Here is an 18778-nt window from a genome sequence, read left to right on the forward strand (position 1 = left end):
GACAATAAGAATGATATCTACCAGACAATGTAGTTTGTTTACCATAGCGTGTCCAATGCCTGAGTGCTTTGCGGAAAAGGGGGAAGAAAGGAAATTAAAAAATTGTGAACAGAACGATTGTTAATTAAAAAAAACAAAAACAAAGATGAGTCGTTAGGGTGTTAGTACATTAGTCGGTTAGTAAAATGACACATTGCATGAATGATCTTGTGTTAGTTTTTCAAAAAAAGGCACCCAACACAGAAAAAGAGAGTGGGGGGAGACAATGAGACCAGAACTCTATGGAAAACCTTGCCAGCCACCCGGGACATATTCCATCTTGTCGTTTAAATCACCCCCTCTTCCAAATACCACACAGACCAGACCTCACCCCAGTTAGAGTCTGCATTACACTTACTTTCCAAGGACTCTTCTGAGTGAACACTGCCCCCCTCTCCCTTCCCACCCCCTAACACATACACATTTCACCTGCTCTGAAAGAAAAGACAACCACAGGTTATAGTTCCATATGTAGACAAACAGGTAGAGAGAGCTGAGGTACCAATAGGATGGGAATATTTTTTTCACATCTGACTCTGACTACATGGATGGACGATCATGATCTCCTAGAAAGAAAAGATCTTAAACATTTACAGACGACACCTATGTTATATAGCTTACCCTGGGTTTCCATATGTAATTTAAGGATCCAAGTACCCCCGTGATTTTTGTGGGTTTGTGGAGGTAGTGAGAGGAGACACTCTTTTTCCTCTCCTCTTGGTTTAGAATGCCCATGTTGTTACAATGCCCTCAAAAGGTTGAAGTCTTCTTTATTACCCAAGTATGGTACTATTTTACTTACTATGCCAGAATGCGGCCTGTTGGCACGTCTCTCTTCACCTTCCCCCTTCAATAATGCCACTCAAGCTTTTAAGCAATTTCTTGTATGGACTGCAGGGAGACTGATGTGAGAGGCCCTCTAATTAAACTCCTCCTTGTTCTTGTCAAATGCTAAATTGCCAACAAGCCCAAAACTGGGATGTAGGAGTGTGGAACACTGGTAACTGCAGTTTAGTGTTTGTTGTTTGAACAAAAATGGGACAGAGAGGTAAAGCAGTTCACTTGAGGGACATAATCTTGGAGCCAGGCAGGGTCATGGACCAAAAAACAAACAAACCAAACCTAACCCCAGTTACAGTCCTTGTTGAGTCTTCAATCAGAACCCCAGTAAAGTACCTGGCCTTGTACTGACTTGGCTCAAGGGTAAAACATGGATTTATAACCATGAAAGAACTGGGGAGAGTTGGGATCCATCTGGCAATCAATACTCCAGGAAACTCCAGGCAAGCCTTCTTCAGATGAATTTTCTTCCACCAAAGCCGTTCAGTCTTAGCAACAAGGTGGATGAGATGGCCATACACTGGCTATCAAATGTTTATGAATCTATTTACGGTTTAATTGAAATAGACAGCGGCCTCCTACCCTTTCACGTTTATCCTAGGGAACCCAAAAAAGATGCTATAAATGTATTTTAATGGGCAAAATAATCTTAGATTATTCAGTGCTGAGAGGCTTGGTTTGCAATATCAACTCTGCTTTTCTGAGATTTCCATCTCTTTCAATAAATTGCATTCAGCTGCACAAATGCAGTCAGGAGTCCACTGAGGCCCAATTTTAGGCGCTATTTCTCAGAAGAGAATAATGTTCCTTCTGCCAAGAAATATCCCAATGCCCTAGGACCCCTGTAGCCATCTGGAACCGAGAGCTCTACTTAGCTGCCTCCTTGGCACCAGACAGATGCAGTCACCTTTCAGACCGAATGCTGGGCACTGTAAATCGTGTGCATGTCATAGCAAGTCTAGCACTCAGACCATGGATGAGCTCATAATCCTTCTGGAACATAAGGTGCTTTGCATACTCAGCCACAACACATGGCTGGGGAGGATTGTAATCACCATTTCCCAAATGGAAACTGTTCTGTAGAAAGGTTAGATGGTTTGTCCAAGGGCACAGAGAGGAGTTGGGCTTTAGAATTTGGAGCAGAAACCCTCCAGGCCTGCTTTCCTCTAGTTGGTCTGACTAAAATGGCACAACCAGTATTTGAATTATGATTTGGTTTATCCTTTCTCAGTCTAAATGACTTAATTGGGGCCTGATTCTATTTTAGAAAAGTGTTTTTACTAGAAATAAAAGCGAGCCTTTTGCAGGCTAATTGGAATCATTCCAGAATTGCAAGAAAGTGTGTGGGGTAGGAGAAAGTTGGAGAACCACAACCTGATTCTGCTCCCCAGTACATGAGAAGTCTCCCCTCGGCTGGCTCATGCCTACAGGGTGTTCTGTGCACCTGCCAGTCAAAATTGGCGAAAGGGCATGTTTTCACTTTTTGGTCCAGTCTCTATAGCTCAAACCTATCAAGCCCTTATATGTTAGCAAATGGAAGCTTGATCTGGGTTCTCTTGACTGTTGAGTTGGTCTCCTCTGGGTATGTACAGAAGGGGGTGATGAAAGAAAACATCAGCAATAGGGTTCTTTGGCCTTGGAAGAAAAACAAAGAACAGTGATTCAAAAATGTCCAATCCAAGTGTTTTAAGATTATTGAGGACTTTTGTGTTATTTGGCAATTTCACCACAAATAGGACAAAATCTCCCAAACAGGTGGCTTCCACAGCGTTCTTCAACATGGTATTGGGTCTTACGGCTGTTGTGTGCTTTCAAGGGAAAATGACAGCCTGGAAAAGGCAGCCTCATCACAGACCTTGACTTTGTTGGGAAATGCTTTTCTTTTACTGATGTGGGCTACTGAGGTATTATTATTATTATTATTATTATTATTATTATTATTATTATTTATCAAATCAAAAACAACTTCACTTGGCTAAGGCTCTCTGAGGATGTTGTCACCTGACCAAGTTGCCTGCTTAGAATCGGTAGGCGATGGGAGTTCTCAAGCACTGAAAGAACCAGGAAAGGCTGCTCCAAAGTTGACTTTTTTATTTGGGTCCTTCCATTCTCCGGGCCTCCCAGTCAACTGAAGAGTCTCAGGGATAGAGACAGGGGTAGGAAAGTAAGACCACCGCACCAAGGAACAGAGAAACAGAGGAATTCAGAAAGATTCCAGATAATTAATTCCAAAATTAGAGGTTAAAATAACAGGGAAAAAAAGGGGGGGGGACAGGGAGAGGGATGGTAAATTAAAACGAAGAGAGAAAGGAAGACTTTTTCCAGAGGGAATTAAAATTATGGCATCATAGCAATGGCTAACTTAAATTAAAAAGAAAAAACATATATTCAAAGAATGTGGAAAATCTACCAAGCTGCAGAAACAAAACACTGTTCCTAATTGAATTTAACAACAATACGATAAGATTTAAATGCAATTAAGAAAAATGATAAAAAGGAAAGCAGAATAAAAAAGGATGAAATTACCTGTAACATTTATTATCTATACAACTGAATTTTTTTTCTTAAATAATAAGCACAAAATGGAGAATTGGAGTATGAGGAGAAACATATTTTAATAATTTTCCTTGTGAAATTGCAAAGACTGGGAGAAAGTTAGACTTTGACACATCCAAACCCATAGCTCTCCCATCTCCACTGCACCCGTCACCTGCTTCACCAATTTCCTGCCCAACTACCTGGGATGAACCTTCCAGGCACTCTCCCTTCAACCTTTACCTGCCGGAGGTTGCGTGTGACTTTGACGTCATGCCAGGCATTGTCGTTGAATTTGCCATTCACAGGCTCCACGATGGCCTCGAAGGCCCCGGACCCCAAGTTAATGACCAGGGAGACCGCGCCATCCTTCAGAGCCAGGTTGACGTAGTCGGCCGACTTGCCCGTGTGCAGGATGAGCCCGTTCCGCTGCCAGGTCTTAAAGGAGAGCGTGATCTCATCACTGCTACTCTGGATTGGGTTCTGGGACAGGTCATAGCACAGGTACTCTGAGCCTCGGAAAGTGGCCACATTCTCCTCTCGGGCTGTGGGAAAAGGAAAGAAGAAAGAGGTCAACATTTAACTGGCATGAGGCAGGGCCATGAAATACCAAAGAGAGCACACCCGAGTGCACTGCTCCTGCCATTGGGCTGATATTGGTCCCATACTCCTTCCAGCTCTTCCACAAGGCTTATATCAAAATACCAGGGAAACCAGCGGAAAAGGTAACTGCAGAGAAGCTATTTGTCTGCGTAAGGATAGAAGATATGCAAGACAGTGCATAGAGCTCGCTGCCTTTCCTTCAAATTTTCTCAAAACAAAACAAAATAAAGAAACCTGAAGAGAAATTTCATGCAACATGGTGGACTGAGGCCTGCATTGCTTTTGCTTTCGTGATGGCTTTTAAATGCTTGCAAAACAGCTTGTTCGGAATGGATAATTAAATGGTCTGAAAAAGGACTCTTCAGGTCTAGGTACTTTATATTGACCAATATCTAAAAATCAGTTACCCTGAAAAATTTGGCTCTGATTTCCACCCATCAATAACACAGCCAAATTTGGTTTCCCTAGTAGAGTCCTAAGCCCAATGGAATGTGACTGGATTATTAGAAAGTTGGACCTGAGAAGAAGACCAAGCAGGTGAGCAAAAGGGAACAGAATGAAATTTGGTAATATAGTTTGGCAAATGCCACCCTTAGACTTCCCCTGTTTTAGGTAGCTGTGATCTGAACTTCGTGTGGCCACATTCATTCCATGGGACTAGGAGGTCACAGGGCATCCCACCTGGAGCCCATACATCTTGTCAAGACCATATTGCAAATTCTGTGTGGGTCCCCAATATTTCCTACTCAAACAGCCCCAATCTTATTTTCAAGACTTTTGCCAGCCTCTTTCCTAGATATGTCTTCCTGCAAGCAAAGCATGATATCAGTGTGCATACCTAGAGGTATGAGGGGTAGCCAAAGGGAGCTGTTTGCAGGGGTGTTGACAGAGCTTGATCATGTGGGCTGGGGCATCTGCATGCATTTATACTAGGCCTCTTGTGATACAGGATGGAGCCATAGGTGGGGAGAGAAGGGGAAAGGCCACAGGCTGAGGACCAGGGAGTTGGTTCTTCTTGTGCCACCATTTTCCAATACAGAACTCTACGGAATTCAAGAATTCTAAATATGAACCTGGTTTCCCTGGTAGTTATTCAAGTATATTTGCCAAGATAAGAGAATATATTTTATTTAATTATTTGTTAACTTGATTTATAATTTCAACACATAACCTGTAGACTTTCATTATCATCTTTCAAGACCACCTCATTTACAGTGGCCTCTTTGATATCAGGGTTGGTTGAAAATTAACAGAAGCACCTTCTTAATGAAAGGCAATTGGCAACAATACAAGTTGAGATGTCCAGTTTCCCACCAAAGACCGGAGGCTACAAAACAAGATTGAGGGAGGCCTATTTTCCCTGTCAGAACTACACTCCAGCCTTATTAACCAGTCAAGTTCACCTCAACTCAGTCCTTAGCACCCATCACAGCCCTAGGGAAGTCACTTAAGTAAAATAAAATAAATACTCTCTCATCACGAGGTAAGAGGTATAAAGGAACACTGTTATAATGGGAGAGAGAGGAGCACCTCCTACATACTATTAAATTAGTCATAGCATTATTACATCATTAAAACATGAACCTCAACTTCACACTCCGGAGAGTTAAAGAAGACACCAAGTTTCTCCTGCGTGTTCCAAACGGCCTCAATGATACATGTCTACCTATGCATGTATGTATTTCTCTTTGCACACACACACAGGTACAAGCAAAAGAGCCCTGTCCACATATACACGGCCACAGTGCAGCTCACATAGTGAGCTCACATAGTACACCTGAGTGCTATCACTCAGGGTATATCTCATGCCTGATGCATTTTACCAAAAATAGTCAAACTGTATCACAGAGCAGAAATGTGACACTGTCTGCATGTCTGACAGCCCCTTAGTGTGCTGTCCATGGTCATGATCTCTCCTCTCCTTTCTGAAGAAACGCCTTTGTTAAAATGCAACTAGACAGGCTTCTGTTCTGTGGACCTGGAGGTGACCCTGATCTAGAGTAGAAGATGACAAATCAAATGCGGTTATCACAACTAAGCTCTTTTCCCACAGACACGGACTTGCAGAGAGCCAAATACCCGTGTGTGTCCTTGGCAGCGCACGTATATTAATGGGTATCTTTTATAAACATTTAAGTTACACCTTGTGTGCCCACTGAACTGAGATAAACGAGCAAGGAAAAGACTGCCTCCAAAGAGAAGCTTAAATTAATCATCGAGTACCCTTCAAAAGGGGAAAGCTTGACTCAGAACAGCAAGGAACCATGATATTACTTAATGTGTTATGTGGTGTTTAGTATTTTTCATATAATTAGATCCAGAAGTATGTCAGAATAATAAATGTTTGAGCTATAAAGGATTATACTGATTGCTTAGTTCAACACCCTCATTTTAAGGAAGAAACCAAGGACTAGAGATGATAAGTGGCTCAGCCAAGACCACATAGCTAGCTGGTGACATGGCCGAGAGGCTTCTGGAATTTTCCCTAAACAGCAGTCACCTTTCCCCGTGTCTGTCACTGTGGATACAACACATGCTCCTCCTCTGTTCCTCAAAGGCCATGAATGATTCCAGTGGGGCATGTGTTAACTTATAAACAATCCCAAACCTTGGGTAAACTGAGCCACAAAGCTATTCCCCTTACCCTATGTTGATCACTCTTGCTTACCAAAAGAAATGTGGTTTGTTTTGTTTTATTTTTACCACTGGAAACTAATTGTGTTTAAAACAAATGAACTTCTTTTGTGTGGAAGGCCACAGAAAATAATGATATTGGTATGGAGATGAGAATACCATAATAAATAAATAAGAAATGAAACCAATGTAAGAAAAAAAATTGCCTAAGTATATCACATGCATAGTTATGCTAAACTCCATGCAAATACACCAGAAAGATGTTTATGTATCTGAGTGCCTTCCTTTGCAAATATCTAACGAAAACTGTTGCAACGGTCCACAACTTTTCCAATCTCTCCATTCGGTGATGAATCTGCAGTTTACCTCTTCCCTGGGCCAGATGAGGTTACCAAGAACAGCATCACCCCAACAGCTGGGCATCTGCTCCATATGTCAATAAACAAGAAACAACTGAAAGCTCCTTTTTGAATTGCATAGTAGATAAGCAAAATTATTTCATTTTTAATTTATGAGGTACTTTCTTCCTGATTGTTGAAGGGACATTGGCAATGTATGACCCAGTCTTTGAAAGAACAAATAAGGTGTTAGGAAGGAGAAAGAATGAAGACCAGGGAGAAAACTGTCCCTTTGTGTACTTTCACAACTGACATTTTCTTCCTAAGACCCCACCTATCTCACTTTCATTCCAGTAGCCGTGACTCAAACACTTTATCACCTTGAAAACCATACTAAATTGACAGTGACTGTAACTAAAAGGGGCAAAACCAAATAGTAACAAATACCTTTCTAAGCCCATTCAATTCTCCAAGTCCTCTATTATAAAATGTAATATTGCTCCAAATCTGTTTTACACACTTGATACTTATATTGAGAAGGAGGTTGAAGAGACAACGCAGTCACCTTGTACGTATTCAAGCTAAATCGGTAGAGAAAATGAATGCAGGGGATTATGTAACACAATACACAACAGCTTAGCATAAAGCTACAGCTTGGCAAGAGAGCAGGCACTGACATAGCTAATGGACTGTTTAGATCCATTTAAATTATATCACCCCAAAGTTTACAACCAATTGCATAAAAGTGTTAAAAATGTTACTCTCACTGCATGAAAAGCATAGCTCAAGTCTGTATGACAATAAATCATTTAGGCATTATTTTTAAGTGTCCAACTGATTAAACACTAGATGTAATCTAGATATGTATAACTCAATATTTTAAATCAGTTTGTATAAGATACGTAAAGTACTGATCTTTCAAATGGCTTGTTAATCCAAGCACTGATACATAGCATTAACAAGCATTTACCAGATTCTGTTCTCTACTTCCCCCCTCCCCTAAAAAAGCCCAACTACTGATTTATATAATAATAACTCTGTTCCTCTGAAAAACTCCAAAGCGGATTAAAATATTCAGTGCAACATCTTCTAACTATGCAATCTAAAAAGGTGGGTAAATGCACGTCTCTGTTTAATTGGGCCTGTGGTTCCTGATGGCCTGCTGTCTTAAGAACCCAAACTAGGTTTTGAGATCCATATCCTTGGACTTTATTCTGCAAATTGTGAGGAACCACTGCACAGTTTTACTGAGAAGAATGGACTGGTCCAGTGTGTATTTTTAAAAAATGAATATAGTAGCTGGGCTGAGAGTGAACAGAGGGAAGAGAGAACTGAAGTCAAGGAGACCAGGTAAGAGATGAGAACACATCAGAACTACTTTTCCATGGGGGTGCCTGGGGCTGGTTCCGCCTGGATGTTGAAGTAGCTCCTGAGGTGGGGTTTGCATTTCACAGGAAAATAACGGAAGCAAAAAGTTCCTACTGGAGACTGTGGAACTGAAAGGCAGAGGTACTGGCAAGCCAGGGTCCATGAGAAGCAGCCAAAGTGTGGGTACTTGAAAAACCAGAGCCAGAGACAAAGGTTAGGAAAAGGATACAACGTTAGACACGAAGGGTTAAAAAATGAGAACAAGTCAGGAACGAGTCAAAAAAGATTCTAGAGTCATTTGCAAGCAGATGTTTACCATTTTTAATATGTGTTGTACATTTCCAAATGCTTTCCTAATCTGTTAGCTCTCATTACATCATGTGAAGAAACTGAGGCACATAGAGCTTAGAGGGGTTGTCCGTGGCACCCTGGAGGCACCCTGATTCTCATTCCATTGCTTTTGCTAATTCACCACATCACCACCTTGCCAGGAACTCAAACTCTCAGAGGAACAGATGCCTAGGACCCTATATCTGATGTTCTGAGGTTGCATGAAGTTCAACCTGCCAAAAGGTGAAACCACTGACAATGACAGATGAGAGCACTCCCAGTTACCAGAAACCAAAGCAGGGAAGCAGGGAAGTGGGGCTGGCTTTCCTCTGAAATTCTCTGAGAAAAGTCAAACTGAGATCATGCTCCTCACCCCCATCAGAAAGCTTTAGAAATGGAATTTTTAGATACCACCTGGAAGAGCTCATTACAGTGGCAACCACCACCCCACCCCCTGAATTGGCCGTAACTACTGGCCCTGAGAAGAACACCTGCTGGACTCCAGAAAGGGAGAGGGAGACAGTTTCCCAAAGATGAGCCTCAGAGTCACGGACACAATTGTTCTCATCTTTGCATCCTTTGTCCTCCAAATTGGCCTCTCACTACAGCAGTGCAGTACTTTAGTCTGCACTGATGCAAAGATCATTCTGGCTGGACATCCTGGCCTGGACCACCCTGGAGTTAATTAGGCACAAAAACACATGGGCTACTGCTGGCCTGCCTGCCAGAACAAGGGATGCTCTATGATTCTGGAGCCTGCCTGCTGTCTCCTTTTCTCTGACTCCACAAACTCAGCAGGGGCAACATCACACCTTCATCCTGTACAGCTGCGGTAAGAAGTTATAGGTTCTCAAGTTGAGAACCCACAGATCACCCAATTCTTCTAGCCATTGCTTTCCAGGCAACGAAGCCCTGCTGCTGACTAAAGAATCACTGATCCTGACCCCAAGAGGTAAGGAGTACACTTCTAGAGAATAAGTGCAACAATGACATAACTTTTCTGTTTACGCCTAGCAGGGCTTACATAGATCTGCTCAATTCCAAAAGGTACCTTTAGCTAAAGCTGCAATTTGGGTAGTTTTCTGGCACAGGCACAAGGCAAGGCAAGTGTGAGCTGGCTCTTGCACAATTCTGTTTCCTTTCCATGCAACCTGCTAAGAATCCAACGTCTAGAAGAATACTTCCAAGGGCCTTTTGCAAGCTGTGGGCAGACACCCACATTAGCTTTTGGGATGTGGGATGGTCATACTTGCAAATATGAAGGGCAAGTAGAAATCATTTTACTCAAGTAGATCTATTACCTATCACCTAATGACGTTTCCTGCTAGAATTTGGTGAGGAACATACTGATGGAGTTAGAAAGGCAAACGATTGCACAAGTAACCACACTTTTGGTTCTCTGTTCCATTTCCCTTACAATGTATTTTAGGGCCAAACAAAGCATTAGGATAGATCAAACTGCAGAGCCATCCCCCAAGGACAAACGATGGAATCCTTTACCTATCACATCTTATCACATAGGTATTTTTAAATCAGAACGTACAAGCAGAGAGCAAATTGCGTCACCATGCGCAATCCTGCACTACAAAAGAAAACACCTGGGAAATCTGACTCTGACCTCCTGAGGCCATTTCCAAACCTTTTCCTTAGACTCTCTGTAGGAAAGGCACAGTGGAAAAATAAATGGACTTCTCCACATTGACTGGGTCACTCCCTTGCCTGCAGATGCTTCTTGAAAGTGATGAGAAGGAAAATAGCAGAAAATCAAGTTGTCACTTGGAAAATAAACAGCCAGCTTCCTGATGAAGGAAGCTGCCTCAGTCCACAAAAGAATGGCCTGGAAAACCATGCTTCACTAAAATCACTAGAAAGCTAATGGCATCCTGAAGACTGCATTGCTCTCAAATGCATTACAATAAAAGTTAAATTTTTGGCTCATGCATTTAAGTAAAAAGGATTCACAGGTGCCTTGTCTGTACCAGGTGATGTGCACAGGACTGAATGCACTTGAGCCACATGGCAATCCTGTGAGTGGGTACAATTACCCACCATTTTACAGGTGAGGAGAAATTGCAAAACTAAAAAATTTGGGGTGCCTACTAAGTGTCAGATGTGGGGTCATGTGAAACAGGGTACCCTCCTACAGCCCAGAGTATAGTGGGAACATGGTGTGTAATGATAAAGCCTGTGAGCATGGAGTTTGACAACCAGCTCTGGAACTTACTTAAGTCTATGGAACCTTAGCTTATCACTTAACTTCTCTAGCCATTAGTTCCCTAATCTACAAAAAGGGAATAACCAAGGTATATATTTCACAGAGTTGCTATGACGTATGAAGAAGATGAAATTCAGGGCCTAGTTCCCAGCCATAGAAATGTTAGCCATTGCTGTTGTAGTTGTTGAGAGTGAAAGTACAAATAAGTATTTATAATTCAGTGTAGTAAATGGTTAATAGGTGATACAGGCACACACAAGACTAATAACTGATCTCGGAGTATTAGGGAAGGGTTCACAGGAGGTTATATAGAGCTGTGTCTTCAAGTATGAGTGAGAGTTCATCAGACAAAGGAAGGGATGAAATTCTAGTTCGAAGAAACAGTGCATTCATTGGCACGGTCCCGAGAAAACCATGGAGTATTCAGGGGATGGTGAGAAGTTCAATGTGACTATAGCCACTGGCATGTATATAGACATAGAGGGAAAGGATCCAAGGTGCAGGCTGAGCCTTATTTGCCATATCCTTGAGGCACTGGGGAGAGGGAGCCAGCAGAGGAGAACTTCAGCTTGTGAGTGGCACAATTATACTTGTTTTATCAGAGATTGAGTGGATGGACAAAAGGCTAGAGAGGTGAAGAGGGATCCAGGAGGCATTTCCAAGGTTGAATGGACTTCGCTTAAGAAACCATGGCCTGAGGCAATTGAGCTGCGCATGCCTGCCTGCCCAGTTATAGTAATTTATGTAATGTGCTGTACATTTTATTTTCCCTTAACCACCAGATCCATATGAGTTAAACTGTAATTATGCGTCTTCTACTACCAGCTCCTCATTATAATTGTGGGTCAGTCAATCAAAGAAGCATTGAACACAAACAGTGAGCTGTATCTTGCAGAAGGAATTCCATTTTCCTATCCCCATGAATCCATTTCCCTGTCCACATGACTCCATGAGAACACGTCCTCCCCATTTCCCACAAGGGAATAGTTTTAGAACAACACTTTTAGAACTTCCATCCCTTACCCGTTCTTTTCCTCCGGTGAGAGCAGAAGTGCTTCATCTGCTTGGTGATACAGGAAGAATCAGACTCCCATTGGTCCACATTTCCTAATTAGATGGTCACTCTGCCCCCGTGACCTGGCTTTCTCTCTCTTTCAGATCTTTCCCCATGACTATAGAGCGATCTTCTCTGGGATTCTCCATGCAGTGAGCCTATCAAAGTAGACTCCACTTCCAGGGAGGGAGACCTGCGGTTTCTTCACTGTTCTGCCTATGGCTGAGTGGGTGAGTATAATTTAGGGGGAAACTACAAGGAAGCCCAATCTGACTGCAGCTCAAAACCACGTTCCCTAATCCAGCTCTCTCAGCAATATAGCAGCCATTTGGATCCTTGACCTGACCACTGATTGAACTCTTGTGTCTGTTCTGCAACCAGTTCAGCAGTCAGAGGAGAGGGCTATGGTTGTCATCACAGAACCCAATGAATATTGAAACAGGCACCAAAGGAGGGGGATCAGAAGAAAGTAAAGACATAGAACTAATCCTTGAGTTGCTTTTGCTCTGGTTGGGAAAATAATAGACCCATCTGGAACCACATGAGTTCAATGACAAGGAAATAGATCTGTGATTTTAAAGCCAGCTCTGAGCCACACTGTAACTTCATCTTTCTTGAAGTTACACCAAGTTACTGGGTGACTAAAATGATGAAGAATTTTTTATGGAGGATTCTTTACTTGTTTTCATCTTGGACTAAAGAGAGATTTAATAGAAATAAATACTTTATTTCTCCAGGGCTACTTCCTGGAGATATGTTTTAGATTGAGTTTTGAAGTTTGTAAGTAAAAAAAAAAAAAAATTACAGAAAATACACTCACCCACAACCCACATATTCTTTCACCAGAGCCCCATCTAAAAAGAATAATGGGCACTTTTGCATGTTTTGTTTTTCTTTCAACCTCCTTCTTTTTATCAAATTTACACAGTCACTACAGTAATTGCATGGGAATCCCAAATGCCAGGTTCGGAGAGTACATTCTGAGGACTTGATAAGAATTAAAAAAAAAAATTACTAGGGACACAAAACTGGAGAGGAAAGGATGGAGGACTGTAATTTTGATACAAACAAAATTAATAGTAATGAAAAATAACCACAGTGAATGTAGGGAAGGAAGTAGATAATCTGAAATTTTTTCCACGTTGGCTCACTCTAATTACTATCAAAAATAGTTACTCATGATATCTGTATATACATGCTCAGAAAGGAATACACAAGTCATGAAAGTTTCACAGTATTTGGGAATACTCATACAGATATTTAGATATTAAGAAGCAATAAATACAGATTTTTAATCCACATGAACTTTTAAAGTATCTATTTCTATTAAATCTCTCTTTAGTCCAAGATGAAAACAAGTAAAGAATCCTCCATAAAAAAATCAACTGAAGAAATCTTGGAAGATGATCTAATCCACCTCCTGTCTCAGTAAATCTATATCTAAATAACCTTGGTGAAATTCTCTACATTTAAATATCCAAAGAAAACAAGGGTGTTATTATCTGAAACTTTCTATGGATATTTTAGGGGCTCATATGGTTCCTGGTCCTAAAAGAGGACAGTAAAATCAGTCTAGAGGCTATCTTGCTTCATTTAGGTAATCACCAGGGAAGTACAAAGTGTTAAAGGGTTTTACTTAATATTTCCCTCATTTGTCCCAGTCTATATAGAGAAAAATGAATATGAACTGTGGGTGGCCAATTATCTTTATCTCCACTAATTTATACACACAGAAAGATTATTCATCATTAATCATTACATATTCTTTACAGTTTCATTCATTTGCAACTAGAGTAGAAAAACATGTATAGGAAATCTACTTATCAATTTCAGGTAGTGGTTACTCCGGAAGAGTGATTTTGTAAAATTCATTGGGAAAAAAAAAAAACTATGTCTTTTTAAAATATAGGAAGCAAAAATAGCAGAACATTACGAATTGCTCAGTCTGGGTGCTGGCTTCATGAATGTTTGTAACATCCTCTAGTACAGAGTCTACACTTTTTTAACACTTGAAATATTTCATATTTTTTTTTAAAGTTAAAATTCTGCAGATGATTCTGATAGAACACCCAACTCCTCAATAAATTTCGAATTATGCTTTGGTTATTTTATATGTGAATGTCAACTCCTCAACCATATGCTGTGAGCAACAATGTTTTCATACCCTTTTAAAATCTCCCCACATAACCCAGAATGTGTTAGATAAATATTTGTGGAATTGAAATATTTATTGGCATGCAGTTGAATTGATCACAGTGATTCTAATGGCACCATTCCCTCCTGCTGCCCCCTCACTGCTTCCCCCACTCCCTCTGGATACCCACTTCTCCATGACTTGGCACCATAGAAGACAAAGGGAAGAACTTGTGATGGAAGAGGAGGGATAGAGGAGACAGCTTAGTGTGTTATCAAGCAATAGCCTCACAGCAAATGCTGGGAGTCAAACAAGGCTGCAGTCTGGGATGCGCCACAAGTACATCTGCCAGAAGCCTTACACTAATTTTTTATTCTATAGCAGAATGCAATCATCCTAGTTCGTAAAGAAAATCCCCACTGAGAAACCTTAATCTCTGCCCACCCCCTTGACCATCCCTTGCAGCTGGTAGCCTAGTTGCTCCTTTGTTAGCCCTGGGGGCTCTAGCCTTCAAGTCTAGACAGAGTGGCTTGTTAAAAGACCCTGGAGTCAGTTCCTGGACAAAATCAATAAGGCTTTTTATGACACAATGAAAACTTTCTATTTTGTTAAATGTGGCTAATCTACCATTTCTATAGCTCTCCTAAAGCTTTCAGTGCTGAACACAAGAGCTGGGTGATTAAAAACCTGTTCAGAGACACAAACTGGGGAACTCTGCCAATATGGAAGGACATTTCCTAGAAACCTGGGCTATATCTTCTTTTATAGCTAGGTGTACATTTGCTTTTCCTCTGAAGGAAATAAATATGGTTGTGAGGATATGGGGGCTGGTCCTGATGAAAATAAAAACTGCCCCATTTCAGGGCTTTTGAGGAGCAGCTGATAATGCCCTGGGTCTAGAATAACTAAATTTCAGAATCTGAAATTAGGGATGGATGAATGGGGATTGGGGTGTCTAAAATGGATGCAGACTTAAAAAAAAAAAAAAAAAATCAGTGACCTGGTTCAAGAAGCCCAACTAAAGGAGAAAATCTTTAGTCACTGCAAATTCCATTAAAGGATGAATAATCCACATAAAACTAGGATAAAGTGTTTATTATTTTTTCATCATTACTTCATTTCAGGCTAACAGTCTTTTTTACGGGCAGAAGAATTTTTTTTTTTTTTTTTTTTTTTTTGCCAGAGTGTAAAAAGAGCAGGAAATTATCATTTACTGAGCCTATATTATGGTCCAGACTTTTATAGACAGAGGGTCCCAATAAAACAAACACTATTTATATAGTGCTTGACAGGAATTAGCCAACACCTATTTTGGTGATTGGAAAGTTACAAAAGTTCAAAACACCACTAGAACCAATGTATCATCAGTAGAGATATATATGTGTGTCATCTGAAAGGGGATTTTTTGTTGTTGGGATCCTTGGTATGCTTTTTATACTTAACCTTCACAAAAGCCCTGTGAAATAAAGTTTCACTAACTCTAGATAATAAAACTGAGGTTCAAACAGGGTTAAATAATTTCCCCAATACCACAGCTACTAAGAAACAAATCCAAGATACAAACCAAGGTCAAACTCCAAAGACTATATGCTTTCCACTAGACCATACTGCCTCCTATTTAAGGTTGGGTTTCTTTCACAAAAAAACTCTGTCAATAGACTTCCTGTGAGAAATGAAATATTCATTTCTTTTCAAAAATAAATACATGCTTGCATAGCATGTTACATTTTGAAAACCACTTGTACATACATTATCTAACTTTGTGAAGTCTAAGCACCCCGGCAGCTTGAACAGGAGCCTCTGCCTGCTCAACAAGGTTATATTTTCAGCAAGTATTTAGATAAATTAACCAAAGACTTCTGTGATTTGAATATAAATCATAAGAATGATAGGGAATACTGTAGGAATTCTATACTGGATGGAAATGGAAATATATGAATACTATAATAAATCTTAATTATGAGAGTGTGCATAAGGACTTTTGATGTTTTGAACCTAAAATGGCAACCATTTCAGAATGGTTCAGAAGCCATTTACAGATGCTGCAACACCCCGCAAGACCACTGAAGCTCCAGGGCGAACCCTTGAGTTATCACCACTGACACCAGGGGGTTATAGTCAGAAATATGCTCGGGACTTGCACGAGAGGAGCTGCAGAGGGGAAAAAACTGAATTGATTTATGGTTAAAAAGAATATAAAAAACTGGGATTATAGGATTCTCTGAAATGGAGCCTCAAATTAGTTTGGTTTTGAAGTTTTCACAACCATTTGTGATGGATATTTACAATTCCTATGGTATCTGCAAAATCAAAATCCTAACTCTTTCTAGAAATACTAGGTCAGATTCATCAGTGACATTTTTTTAATCCATGGGTTTTGATAAAACAATGAATGATTTCCCAGTTTTGGTACAAAGCTGATATATAGAAGATACCAGACATAAAGAATTTGTGATATTTGTACATATGCTTAGCCACTCAAGGTTTCTGACCACCATTTTATGGTTGAAAGGATCAGAACAAATGAAGGAATAAGGCTTATATAGGGTACAGAGAAGCATTGTCCATGACGTAAGAAAACAGGGAGGACTGGTGATTTTTTCCCACCAGATGAGGTGAAATCCTCTTGTAGACAAAGATGAATCTCAATATGGTGGTTGCTTAAGTCTAAGAGGAAGTTGGCTGAACCTGGTTCTCTAATTTAAAGGCCAAGATACTCAGGAGTGATCACATCATGAGAAGTTGACCACACCAACTAAAATGAGCATAAGAGTAAGTTAGACACCAGAATGCCATTGTCATAATTCATAATGAAAAAGTACTATCAAAAGATCCTAGTCTACAGACTTCAACTCAACCATTGGTTCCCAAACAATGGTCTGAGGTAAAGTTTTCACCAACTGTAATCAGGAAAATAAGGACAATGTAGTACATTCTGTATACAAGCTGAATTTATGCAATTTCATTTACTCAACAAATATTTATGTAGAGAGTACTCTATGCCAGACACTGGGAACATAGTGATGGGCATGTTTCTGCCCACTTAGAACTGGTGATCTACTCCTACGTTTTTGGTTTTGGATTCCTTATCTTTTATAAAATGATGGTGGTGACAGACAAAATTTGTTAATGTCATTATGTGGTAAGATGAATAACAGCCAACTCTATTTTGCTTCTTCCCTTGTTTGTAAAAATTTTACCTGCCAACAAAATCCAAACATTTGTAAAACCACTGAGCCAGAGAATCTTTTCTTTGTGCTCTGTCAATCAGGTATTAGCCAAAACATGGTGCTCTCCTGGAAAGGGGTATCTCAGGTGCCTAAAGTAGAGTGACCAACTGTCCCAGTTTGCCTAGGACTGAAGCATTGCACAGGACGTGGGATTATTTTTTAGTACTGAAATTGGGACAGTCTTGGGGAAACCAGGATGATTGGTTACTGTAGATGAATCACATGTCAGAAGGTAAAGGATAAAGCAAGTCAAATAAAACTACTCTCAGTTATCTAAAATTGTTGGCAAAGAAAGAGGCTTGAATATTGGATGATTTTTATCAGCTACAAATTTCTAACCATTTCAAACTTGGCATTTCAGTATTTGAAGTACAAATAATTACAGTAACAATAAAAGTAATGCATTCATTACTATTGTATTTCACTTTTTAAGTAAATACTTTTTATGAACTTGAAACTAAAATCACTCTAAGAGTAACCTGGACTTCCTTTGAGGATTCAGAGGCTCTTTGGGATTTTATGGTAGCTGAGCCCTCTGTTTCATCATCACTTATCATCAAATACTACCATGAATAAACAGCTTTGCCTTACCAATTGTTTGAATTTGGTATCATGAGTGTCCTCTGTTTCATAAGTAACTAATTATCTTGTATGGGATGATTTATGCTTTTGTAGTATTCCCTCTGTAATTACTAGGATAACTCCAGGAACAAGCAGAACCTTCACGAAAGCTTCAGAATGGCAGCCTCTGGTGTCCCAAATTTGCCAGGAAAAGATCTGTCCTGTGTCCCCAAGTCCTTCTTATTCCTTATTCCCATCCCTGCTCCCTCACTAGCCACAACTCACACAGCTAAGCCTTATCCACCTGCTGGGGCCTTAAAAGCATCCCTCAATGACACTGGGCCACTATACAAAAAAGCAATCATGCCCCATTGTCCTCAACCGGAGTAGAAAAGTAAGAAGGCATCACAAAAGAGACGGAAAGGAACTAGTATTTATTATTCCACTGCTATGTGCCTGGCACAATAAGAGACCCTTCACAAATACTGTCTTTTGAATCTTACCATGACCTTAGAGAATAGCCAGTGTTACCACTGTTTTGATACCAGGAAATGCCCACAGTCCCTGAGAAGTGATGATAACAGCTGCCAATTTTGAGGCTCACTGTGTGTCAGGTGCTTTGGCTCTGGCTTAGTATAATACAGACAATATTTTGTATAATCCCACAACAACCTATTTAAGTATAATTACCTACCTTTTTCAAATGGGGAAGCTGAGATTCAGGGGTTCAAGGCCATTCAATGAGACTAATAATTGACAATGAGGGAATTAAGAATGAGGCTAAACTTGGGTCTCACTGCAACCTCATTGCCCCTGTCACTGTAACAAGAATTTGGTTCCATGTAAAAGGCACTGCCCTGAGTTAAGGACTGAGGCGACCTGCTGTGAGATCTTCTA

The 18778-nt window shown here is 40.4% G+C and overlaps 1 protein-coding gene across 12 annotated transcripts in view; it reads right to left on the reverse strand.

The window, feature by feature from the left end:
• Positions 1-18778, reverse strand: part of NRXN3 (neurexin 3) — a 1698447-nt gene that overhangs the window by 1176441 nt on the left and 503228 nt on the right. For all 12 annotated transcript variants that reach the window (XR_005216274.1, XR_005216275.1, XM_037832161.1 and 9 more), the window contains one exon: positions 3658-3959. Coding sequence is in view for 10 of the 12 variants with exons in the window: in XM_037832161.1 (XP_037688089.1) it covers positions 3658-3959 (302 nt within the window). In the remaining 2 variants the exon portion in view is untranslated. The remainder of the gene's footprint in view (positions 1-3657; positions 3960-18778) is intronic.

Source organism: Choloepus didactylus, chromosome 4, assembly GCF_015220235.1.
Source record: "Choloepus didactylus isolate mChoDid1 chromosome 4, mChoDid1.pri, whole genome shotgun sequence".
NCBI lineage: Eukaryota > Metazoa > Chordata > Mammalia > Pilosa > Megalonychidae > Choloepus > Choloepus didactylus.